The sequence below is a fragment of the Sceloporus undulatus genome, chromosome 8 (assembly GCF_019175285.1).
Source record: "Sceloporus undulatus isolate JIND9_A2432 ecotype Alabama chromosome 8, SceUnd_v1.1, whole genome shotgun sequence".
Lineage (NCBI taxonomy): Eukaryota > Metazoa > Chordata > Lepidosauria > Squamata > Phrynosomatidae > Sceloporus > Sceloporus undulatus.
Genome location: NC_056529.1, coordinates 30,433,193 through 30,444,023, shown reverse-complemented (window position 1 = coordinate 30,444,023; position 10,831 = coordinate 30,433,193). Strand labels below are relative to the sequence as shown.

At 40.4% G+C, this 10,831-nt stretch overlaps 1 protein-coding gene across 1 annotated transcript in view; it reads left to right on the top strand.

Moving 5' to 3' along the window:
- The window catches only part of DAGLB (diacylglycerol lipase beta), a 24,945-nt gene extending 14,819 nt beyond the window's left edge, over positions 1–10,126 (top strand). Inside the window, exons 2-13 of the mRNA XM_042437841.1 lie at positions 265–551; positions 2,236–2,361; positions 3,218–3,345; positions 4,559–4,685; positions 4,953–5,036; positions 5,302–5,379; positions 6,072–6,152; positions 6,266–6,393; positions 6,976–7,044; positions 7,159–7,231; positions 7,545–7,798; positions 9,066–10,126. Of these exons, the coding sequence (XP_042293775.1) occupies positions 265–551; positions 2,236–2,361; positions 3,218–3,345; positions 4,559–4,685; positions 4,953–5,036; positions 5,302–5,379; positions 6,072–6,152; positions 6,266–6,393; positions 6,976–7,044; positions 7,159–7,231; positions 7,545–7,798; positions 9,066–9,261 (1,631 nt within the window). The 3' untranslated portion in view covers positions 9,262–10,126. The remainder of the gene's footprint in view (positions 1–264; positions 552–2,235; positions 2,362–3,217; positions 3,346–4,558; positions 4,686–4,952; positions 5,037–5,301; positions 5,380–6,071; positions 6,153–6,265; positions 6,394–6,975; positions 7,045–7,158; positions 7,232–7,544; positions 7,799–9,065) is intronic.
- The last annotated feature ends 705 nt before the right edge of the window (positions 10,127–10,831 follow it).

Here is a 10,831-nt window from a genome sequence, read left to right as displayed (position 1 = left end):
ACAATACACAATTAAAAACACATAAACCCACAGTTAATATACAACACAATAAGATCATTAACATACACTCATAGAGTACATATACAATTAAAAGATTTAAAATTGACTGGGTAGGCCTGCTGGAAGAGGTGTGTCTTTAATGCTGTTTTAAAAGCACTGCCAAAATAAAGCTGCTTTGGGTCACTTTGGAGGTATGCTATTTAAATGATGCGTACGTCCTAAGAGTCCGGAAGCTGCGCCGGAAGCCATCTCCTTCTTGACCAGTACTCTTGTCCTGTTCTCTTTGCAGCTGGGCTATCATCATCTTCACTGTTGTGGCCGTCATCATTGTCTTTGATCCTCTTGGCGGGAAGAAGACGCTCTACATTGCTCACTGCCCCAACCGCAACCTGGAGAGCAGTCAGTCAGGCCAGCTCTTTTACAATGTCAAGAAGACGGCAACTCGAGTGTGGGAGAAAAGGATCCGGCTGCTGTGCTGCTGCATCGTGCAAGATGATGACCACCGAGTGGCTTTTACAAGCATCGCTGAGCTTTTTCGCAGCTACTTCTCAGTAAGAAAGGATTTTTTCCCTCTTCCTTTAACATTCTCCTTGGTTCTGCTATTTTGGCATATTTATTTATTTATTTACTTACTTACTTACTTATGGTATTTATACCCCACCCTTCAGCCCTAAAGGTTCTCGAAATGCACTTGCCCAGTCCTCTCTTTGGTGTGTCATTGCAAGCATATACTTTATACAGTAATTACGTAGCTGGAAAAAATATGGTGTGCTTCAAAATAACTTGTTTTGCTGGATTTTTGCCAATTTGGTGTATTGCTTGTTAGGATCCCTAAATGCACCCATCAGAGCATTGTTTCAGCTCTTTTGAAAACCACAAAACAACTATTTCCTGTGACAAACACAAACGGGAATTTATATCCAACCCCCCAAAAAATCAGCTTACAAAATTGAAATGTAGAATATGTAAAATCAGAAATAAATGTGTATATAATAGCTTAATAATATGGAAGCCTATGCATCAAAAATGTCATGTTTTTAGTACAGTAATTGCTGTGAATAGTTTTAAACCAAACAGAAATAAATAAATGAAAAACAGTGAGACTACCTTTAGGTATTCCAGTGCCAGGAAGACCAAACCTCTGCTTGGCTTCACACTGGTTTAGCTTCCACTTGGTTCCATTTTTGGATTTGCTTATCTGGAAAGGATACCAGAAATGATTAAGGGGCGTTACAGACCACCTAAAAGCGTCAGTCTGCCGGCGCTGACAGTTGCTCCGCGAGTGAGCCGCAGCAGCCAAACCACGCGGCTCCCTCACGAAGCGAAAAGAAGCGCCAAAATGGCGCTTCTTTCCGTGGTGCACTAATGACGCTGCAAGGTGCCAACGGCAAACTCGTGGTGTCATTAGCGCTGCGTGACGTCTGGATGCTATGCGTCCACGACGTCAAAATGGCAGCTCCCGTGTGGACAGGTGCCGCCATTTTGTACGAACCCAGTCCGTACTAGGGTTAGGGGCGTCAGGAAGTGACGCTCCTTCCTAACCCTAGTACGTACTGGATACGTACTATAGGTGCGTTTGTAATGCGCCAAAATGTCTTTCTTGCCTAGGCTGTCTGAGGATATAGTCCAGGCCTCAGGCCCTCCTTCTAGACGTAGGGACCCAGAATAATGCAGGTGGACTTAAGGCAGGAGGTGGAACAATTGGGGCTTTCCAGATGTTTTACACTGCAACTCATGCACTACCTTACTCTGACCATAGTGGCTGGGGATTGATGAAGTTGAACATTTGGAGGATCAAATTTTCTTCTCACTTCTTTTAAGGACTTGCTGGTGACAAAGGTCCAATCCACATTCCAGAAATAATCCAGTTTGAGACTGCTTTAACTGCCTTGGCTCAGTGCTAAGGAATCCTGGGAACTGTAGTTTATTGTGACACCAGAGCTCTCTGACAGAGAAGGCTAAATGTCTCACAAAACTACAGTTCCCAATGCTAGTTTCCTAGCATTGAGCCAAGGCAGTTAAAACTGTCTCAGACAGCTTTATTTCTTCAGTGTGGATTGGACCAAAGATGCTGAGGCACATTAGCTTCTCTTCCACTGACCTTAAGACCTTTCATGCTCCTTGCAGTTGATGGCACAAATGTGTTGAAAGTGGTTATCCTAATAACTGGAGAAGATAAAGGATTTCATTTTTAAAAAAATCACCCTTCAAGGATTTGTTACTTTTTCTGTACAGGACACTGACTTGGTGCCTAGTGATGTGGCAGCAGGCCTGACTCTACTTCACCAAGAACAAGATAAGGTGGAAAATTGCCCTAAAGAGCCTGAAGAAGTTCTTACGCAGTCACCATTATCTCCTCTGGTAAGCTACTCAGGACGTTCAGAGCCATCTCAGGACACTTTGATGCCTGTATTTTAGAACAAGATGGTTTGTTGTTTTGTGCCTTCAAATCATTTCTGAATTATGATGACCCTAAGGCGATCCTAAAATGTATCTATCATGGGGTTTTCTTGGCAAGATCTGTTCAGAGCGAGTTTGCCTTTGCCTTCCTCTGGGACTGAGAAAATGTGACTTGTTGAGAATGTGACTTCTTTGGGGTCACATGGTAGGTTTTCATGGCCAAGTGGGATTCAAATCCTGGTCTCCAAACCACTACAGCATGCTGGGACTCGGAACAAGCTAGTACCCCCCACACATTCCATGTACAAATGCCAGCTGGACTGACTGTTGAATCCTCTTTCAAATCTTGTGATGAGACAGCATCCTCTACTATGAAAGCAGCAGCCAAATTCAGACATAACATATTCAGTAGACACCTATGTGAGATTTTTGCTTCCATAAATGTTTCCCTTTTCCGCATGACAGGATGTAAGACTTCTTGGAGTCATGAAACAGTTTCCTTTTATATCAAAACCAGGAAACTAGGTTTACTAGGATTGGAACAAAATAGCATCTGCAATTGCATCCCCTATTCAAGCTTTACTAAAGTAGGCTGCTGATGCCCAACCTTGGTTTCAGTCCTGATTGGGAGGGGATTTGGGGGGCAGGAGGGCCACAAAATGATCCTAAAAACCACATGGGACCCAAGGGCTGCAGGGGTTTCACCTCTGCTCTGATACCTTTAGAGACCTTTAGAGACACATTGTTGACTTAACTGATTGATTTCATACCAGAAATGGAAGGCTGAAACGGATTGTACTTTGTCTCCATTTTCCAGGGTAACGATTTGGATGATGAATTGGAAAATGCTGCTCATTATATGAAGTTTGCTGCGGCTGCTTATGGTTGGCCCTACTATATAATGGCAAATCCCTTTACAGCACTCTGTAAGCTTAAAAGTGACTGGTAGGTTGGCCCACAAACTGCATGCCATGTAACACTTGAGAAGGATCAGAAGATTACCCTGCTAGATGAAATTTTTCATAATTGAGCAAAAGAAATCCCATTTCAAAATATGTGTTTAGATGTATAGCTTTTTAAATGAACCTCCTTTGTTTATGAGTGTATGAGAATGGAGTTAGTTTTTTAAAAATGATTTCAGCTACCATTAAGTAGATATAAGAAATATCTACACTACACTTAATCTTAACCAAAAGGCCAAGAAGCAATAGTCACTGATTTTTTTATACTAATATAATGCAAGGCTGACTTTTGCTATAAAGGTATTGCTTTACCAAATGGTAGTATAACTAAAACAGTTTTAGTTACTTTATCATTATAGGGTATGTGTAGCCTCACTATTTAGGTAAGGTTTGCACTATGAACCAGTAAATTGTAGTCATCTGTGTTGTTGTTGTTTTAATTCAAATAAGGAAAGTGTATCTATAAAAGTAAATAGATATATGAGGGAAGACAGGCTTGGAGCTATAGTTCTAATTATATTTTTAAAGTAACATTCCAAGCAGTTGGATAAAGCAGACTCCAAAACACAAACAATATGTGAGCCTGACCTTGATTGTACATATTTGTGCTTTTTTGTACCTAAAGAACTTCTCTGACTTAGTTGTCTGTGTTATGTTTACCTTCAGACGTAGGATATCAAGTCATAACTGATAAAAGCAACCAAGGGTGGGCATTGATTTTGAGACCTGCTGCATTTCTGGGGTTGGGAAGGCCATTTACTATGTAGAAGAAACAGTGGTCAGAAGTCCTTTGGCCACACATGCTTGCGTAGATTAGGATTGTGCAAGCATTTGTGCTTTTAAGTTTATTGCATCCTCTCCAGCCACAAATAGACCACAGGGATGTAATTCAAGCTTTGAAAAGGTTGGTTGCTCTGGGGCAGAAGGGGAAGACAGTGAGAGTCCAGTGGCCTTACATGCTGCCAGTCTCATGTAGGATTTTGCTTGGAATTCGACCTAACATGTTCCCCGTGTATATTTCAATCACCATGCTCACAACAAGGACTCTACAGTGTGCTAAGAAATACAAACAGTAAAGAGCTAGCAAATTTCATAACTGTGTGTATATGCATGTATACTGAAGAGACAGAAATTCAGCAGGTACCAAACTGGTTTAATTTTTGTGTGTCTCTTTTTTTCTCTTTCATATTTTTAAGCTGTAGAAGGACCCCAGCAGAGACTGATATCATTGGTGATGACCGTTTTAACATGCATTTTGGATCCATCTTAAAAATAACAGGGCTGCAATATAGAGATTTCATTCACATCAGCTTTCACAATAAGGTAAATACTATGACAAACATTGTTCTTAATAACATCCTGATTTTATTCTTTGAATGCCCCTCATTGCTTAGGGCTTTGACTGGAGTGGTTTGACCAAAGGAGAATACCTGCAAAACGTTTTGGACTTGAAAACTTAGTCTTTCCTAGAGACCACCCAGTGGGTTTCCATGGTCAAGTGGGATTCGAACCCTGCACTCCCAGTGTCCTAGTCTAACTCTCAAACCACTATCCCATGCTGGCGCTCTTACCATACTTCTCTGTTTTCAGATTTTTGAGATACCATTCTTTGTCGCATTGGATCACAAAAAAGAAGCTATTGTCGTAGCTGTGAGAGGAACCTTGTCATTTGAGGTAGTTCTTATATGTATGGCTTCTATTACGTTTCTTTGTAGTTACTGTTTGGGATGAAGATTTGCAAATAAAGGCTCTTGAAAAGGATTGTTCTGAAATGTGAGCAACCTGAGAGTTTGTGAATCTAGATGGGAACTTCACATCTTAGTAGTTGACCCCTAACCCTCTCTAGTGAATGAGAGAAGTGTATGCAAAAATTATTTGTGTCCGTATGTATATAAATGGATATTTTACATTGCATGTGTTTCATTTGTTTTATATTCAGGATATTCTCACAGACCTTTCGGCCGATTGTGAAAACCTAACTCTAGAAGACGTCCTAGAAAATGGTCTTGTACATAAGGTCAGCAAATATGTTTTTGTGTTTTGAACTTGGTGAACCCAAAATGAGTGCTCCTAGGTGAAGTAGGACAACATCATGGAGTTGATGGGAAAGCTGTTTTTCTCCCTTCTAACTTAGAAGCTAATAAATGAGAACCGCAAGGTTTGATGCCTTGTTTACAGCCTCACTAGTATAATATTTGTTTTAAAAATATTTACACCCCTCCTTTCCTTCCTAAAACAAAAAACTCAAGCCAGATAATACCCAATATACAAACAATGATAAAATAAACAAAAGATAAATAGACAAAACAAAGGGGCAGCTGGTAAAACTTGGCAGATGCTAAAACATTCCAGGCTTCTCTGCTTCAAGTTTCTCTGCAGAAGATCAATTTTAGCCACTGCTCAAAGCAAGGAGTGAAGATAGGAGTGTACTTGAGGCAGACTTAAGGGTTACTAAACAGGTTAGTGAATTGCCGCTCCTGGAAACTTCTTATCCCTTTGTTTGATCAGAATAAAATGGTATAAGGAACTGGGAACTTTAGTTCAGGCAATGCCTTGCTATAAAGGTAGGTTTGGGGCTAGGAATAGCATGGTCAGACATAACTACAGTGATGGAGTTCTTTCGTTGTACTTACATCTGACAAGGCAGGATCTTGGCCAGGGTTATCAAAGGAGATATTGTTTGTGACAGTTTACAATCTTGTCTCCTAGGGGATAACCCAGGCTGCCAACTACATTTACCGAAGACTAATAAATGATGGGATTTTGAACCAAGCCTTCACCATTGCTCCTGTAAGTTGTGGCTTTGCGGTTGTCTTAGCATGCCTTGACAAAAACAGCTGAGCTGATGATTTCATGAGGATATCTACCAATGTTCTAGCTTTGTTTTTTTCTTAACTCTCTAGGAATATAAACTGGTTGTCGTCGGACACAGTTTAGGAGGAGGAACAGCCTCCATATTGGCTATCATGCTCAAAAACGCTTTCCCAAACCTGAAGTGTTATGCCTTTTCTCCACCAGGAGGTTTGTTAAGGTAAATCCTAACACATTTTAAGGGCGATTTATAGCAATTCATTTATATTCATTTAAGTATAAAAATCCATTGAGAAATGTAGCACAGTGGTCCGAATTGGGGAACAATAGTCCGAATTGTATTGTTAATGCCAAATATAGTAGAACCAAGGGATTGTCTTGCACCATTCAGAAATGGTTTGATGGGTCTGCTTTAGTTGGAGCTTTAGTAGGACTCAGGCCAGTGTCCCCATATGTGCAATGCTTATACTGTACATGTCCAAGTATTGTGTACAAATATAGGCTTTCAAAATTGAAAGCATTACATGATAACTTAATTCTGCTGCAAGGTGCGAGTGCAGTTAATCTTGCATTCCTAGACAATGTTTTGTTGGTGTCAGCTTCTCAAAAACAGGAACATACTACAAACAATAGCAATGTCATACATCCATATTTTCCCCCTGAGGCCATATTTTTGCTTGCAGAGCTTTTCTGAGTCTTACTGATTGTTTTTAGTAATTTATAGCACTTGCTGTTAATGACTGTTTTGGGAACCAAAGCCTGCTCTTCGCTTACCTGATTCTATCTTTTCCTTCTTTTTAAGTAAATCGCTTGCAGACTACAGTAAGCAGTTCATTGTTTCAATCATTGTTGGAAAAGATGTTGTTCCAAGGTAAGGATGTGACTTACTGTGTGGCTCAATGTGAAACTAATGTTCTTTGGTGGAAGACCTAAGTAGTGCTTCTCCCCTTCCCCTTCCACACTCTTTCTGTCTTGTATCAAACAGGTTAAGTATGCCCAACATGGAAGATCTGAAGAGAAGGATCATTAGAATAGTTGCCAACTGTAGCAGACCCAAGGTAAATACAAAAACAAACCTGCAGATAGGTTGTTGCTGATGTGTTTAAGCAGAGTCTGGGCCACTCATTTCATGACAGGACGCTTCATCACAGATGACCTGTCTTGAGATTTCCCTTTGTCATCTGAGATGCCTTCTGTGGGCAGGGAGTCGAAAAAGGATGCTGCAACTTGAGGACTGTAGCCATTCATTTTGGAAGAATTGAGCAGAATTAATGTGGGTGTTGATACTTTTCATAATGATCCCACTTAGCCAAATGGTTTCACAATTTCCCATCTGTTCTGTTTTTTGTCCTTTGGTTCCCATTCACACAGTACCAGATCTTGCTGCATGGATGTTGGTATGAAGTGTTTGGAGGAGAACCGGATAACTTCCCCACTGAACTGGATGGTAGAAACCAAGATGCTTTGACCCAGCCTCTCCTAGCCGAAGAGAGCTTAATGGTTCATCGGTCACCTTCCTACACTACTCTAGATGAAGACTCACCTTTAAATTCTCCTCCTCAGTATCCTCACCTGTTTCTTCCTGGGAAAATCATCCATATTGTTGAGGAAACCAGCACAAGAAGGTAAACTGTGGGCTGGTTTTTATCAGCGCCTGTAGGCTTCCTGCTACTCTTCTGACCTCTAAATTAACATTTTGCATTCAAGACAGTTTTAATATTTTGTAACAATGATTGGAACAATGAAGAGAGCGTGAATGTACAGTACTTTAGCCATCAGCTGGTACAGAAAAAAAGCCAGAGAGGCAGGGATGCAAGAGATATTGTATCGACAAAGCCTGGCCACTGAAGAAACAGTTGTCCTCTTATACAGTATTCTGAATTTTGAAGCTGGTCCGTCTTGTCCAGCCTGGTTCTCAAAAAAGAAAATGAGGTCTGTTAGCATTTGAAATCCTGCTAAGTGTGCAGGAAAAAACCCACAGTCTTCCTTTATGTCTCACCAGGCTTCCTCTTTCCAGTTCTCCATTTTGTTTTGCTTGCCATCATTTCTTTTTTGCATGTTCTGTGCATCTTGGGACTTGGATATGGATTGCCCAATGTCTGCCCCAAGATGTCTCGCCTCAATTGTGACTATTTTAATCTGATTTTAACTGTTTTATAATGTTGTTTTTTCTTTTCCTAATCATGTAATTAGTTTAAGAATGGGGGGTACGGGTATTTATGTATACATCTTATGTTGTAACCTGTCTCAATCCTTTCAGAGAGGGGAGATGATATATTATTATTATTATTATTATTATTATTATTATTATTATTATTATTATATTTGTTTTGATCCATTTAGCAGAGAAAAAATCTTTTGCATTTTTACAGTAGAATAGTACTCTCCTTAAGTCTATCTAGAATATTGTCAGGCAATGACCAAATTTCAGTTTCCCAGAACACTTTTTCAGGTTGGATGTTCTTTATGAATGAATGATTTATTGAATTAGTCTACAGACCATTTCAAAACTAATAGTCTTTAAGGTGCAATATAGGCAGAGTTGGGCACATTAAAGTTTGTGTGTGCAGAACGAGAGGCTACAGAAGATACATCTTTTGGACTAAAGCTCTTGTAATCCTCCAGGTAGCCATGAAATTCTTGGAATTGTTCTCCAAAAAAGTAACTTTTCCAAGCTGGAGGCTAATGGGTTCACCACCCTAGAAAAGCTGTTATAATTCTAGACAGAGTAGTTAAAGAGTTTGGGGATCAATATGGCAGCCATTCAAGAACAGTGTATGCTGAGCCCTTACCACAGAATAGGTAAAGATGTCTTCCTGTGTTGGACTTCATTGTTAAAGAAAATGTTTGCAATAAATACTGAAATCTTATGTTTGTTGCCCTTTTTCCCAGGTGGTGCACTTCAGACATCAGATACGCTGCAAGCTGGTCAAAAGAAACTGCCTTTGGTAACATTTTAATAAGCCCCAAGATGATTACGGATCACATGCCAGAAGTAGTCCTCAAGGCTCTCAACAGCTTGGTTGAAGCAAATGCCTCTTGCCTTTCCTGTCGAGCGCAAGGAGACTCATCGGTGAACATTGTATAACTGTAGACTTAGGAAAACAGCAGCGCTCTCTGTTTTCAGGTGTTAACAAAGAGTGGCAGCCCTTTTGTACTGAAATCATGCCTGATGTAGAAGTTTGGGATAACGTCCAGGACGATGAACACAACCTTCACGCTGTAGCCGTTGTTTGGGGCTACTCAATTTACCAGGTCGTTTTTAAGAGGGCCTCAGTTTAACTGGAGCAAGTGAACTAGTCGTGAATTTTAAGCATCATGAAAGGCTCTGCAGTGACAGCTTGTATGGAGAACTTGATCAATGGGGAGATGGAAGAGATCGGTTACAGCGAGTGCTTAACTCTTGGCACTGTTACGATGTGGGCCCTTGTGTAAGTCGTGGGCATCTCAGGGCAGAGCTGGACATGCCTGTGGGTTTATGAAGCACGTGTAAATTCAGAAATAAAACAAACTAACAGGAGAAGAAAATTAAGTGCAAGACAACTACACTGACTGTTTGGACATACACAAAGGTGACCCCACCAAGGTGAGCTGGGCTTTGCAGCCTTCCATTGCACTACCATTGATGTCAGAAATGTCTGGTTTTCTTTCTTGCTGAAGGAATTTTGCATTGTAGATACCTTTTGTAGGCTTAAATAACACTTGGATACATGTGCAATACTTGTCTACCTTTGTTTACAGATCTTCAACCCTGCTGAATATGATTTTAGAAGGGTTAAAATCCCTTATTTTAAGCAATGATGTTGTTCGGTTTGCCCGTGGTTAATTAGGACAAGCCCGAAGGATCAGCTAGGCTTCCTGTTTTAAAAGAATTTTACATCTGTAATCTTGTACAGTTAAAACATGTCTGTGCTGGAAATGATCTCATAATGAAGTTTGTTTACTGAACACAAGTTCAGGCTAAGCTGTTTTGTGGATATGTTGGTGCTCTGTGCGATAAAATGTCGTTCGTAAAACCTAAGTTTCTAGGTTTAAAATCAGGATGATGGTCTTCAGCCCATTAACCCTGGCAGGATTCTGGAGCAGATCATTCAGTTTGTAAGCACTCAGAAAGGAATGGCGTGATCACTAAAAGGCAACATGGATTTCTTAAAAACAAGTCATGCCAGACTCATCTTATTTGTGATTTCCTGCATGGCAGGAGGTTGGACTAGATGGCCCTTGTAGTCTCTTCCAACTTTATGATTCTATTCTTTTTTCAATATAGATTTACAAGTTGGTAGATGAATGGAATGATGTGGATGTAGTAGATCTTGATTTCAGTAAGACCTTTGACAAGATCCTCCATCATATTCTTGCATAAAAGCTTCTAAAATGTGGGCTAGACAATGATACTGTTAGATGGATCTGTAGTTGGTTGCGGGAACACACCCAAAGGGTACTCAACAATTTCTCCTCTTCATCTTGGAGAGAAATGTGGGGTGGTACAGGGTTCTGTCCTAGGCCTAGCGCTATTCAAGCTTTTTATCAATGACTTGGATGATGGAATAGAGGTATACTTTTAAAATTTGCAATGACACTAAAGCCACATACAGACAGGCCAAAATAAAGCTGCTTCGGGTCACTTTGGAGGTATGCTGTTTCAATGATGCATGCGT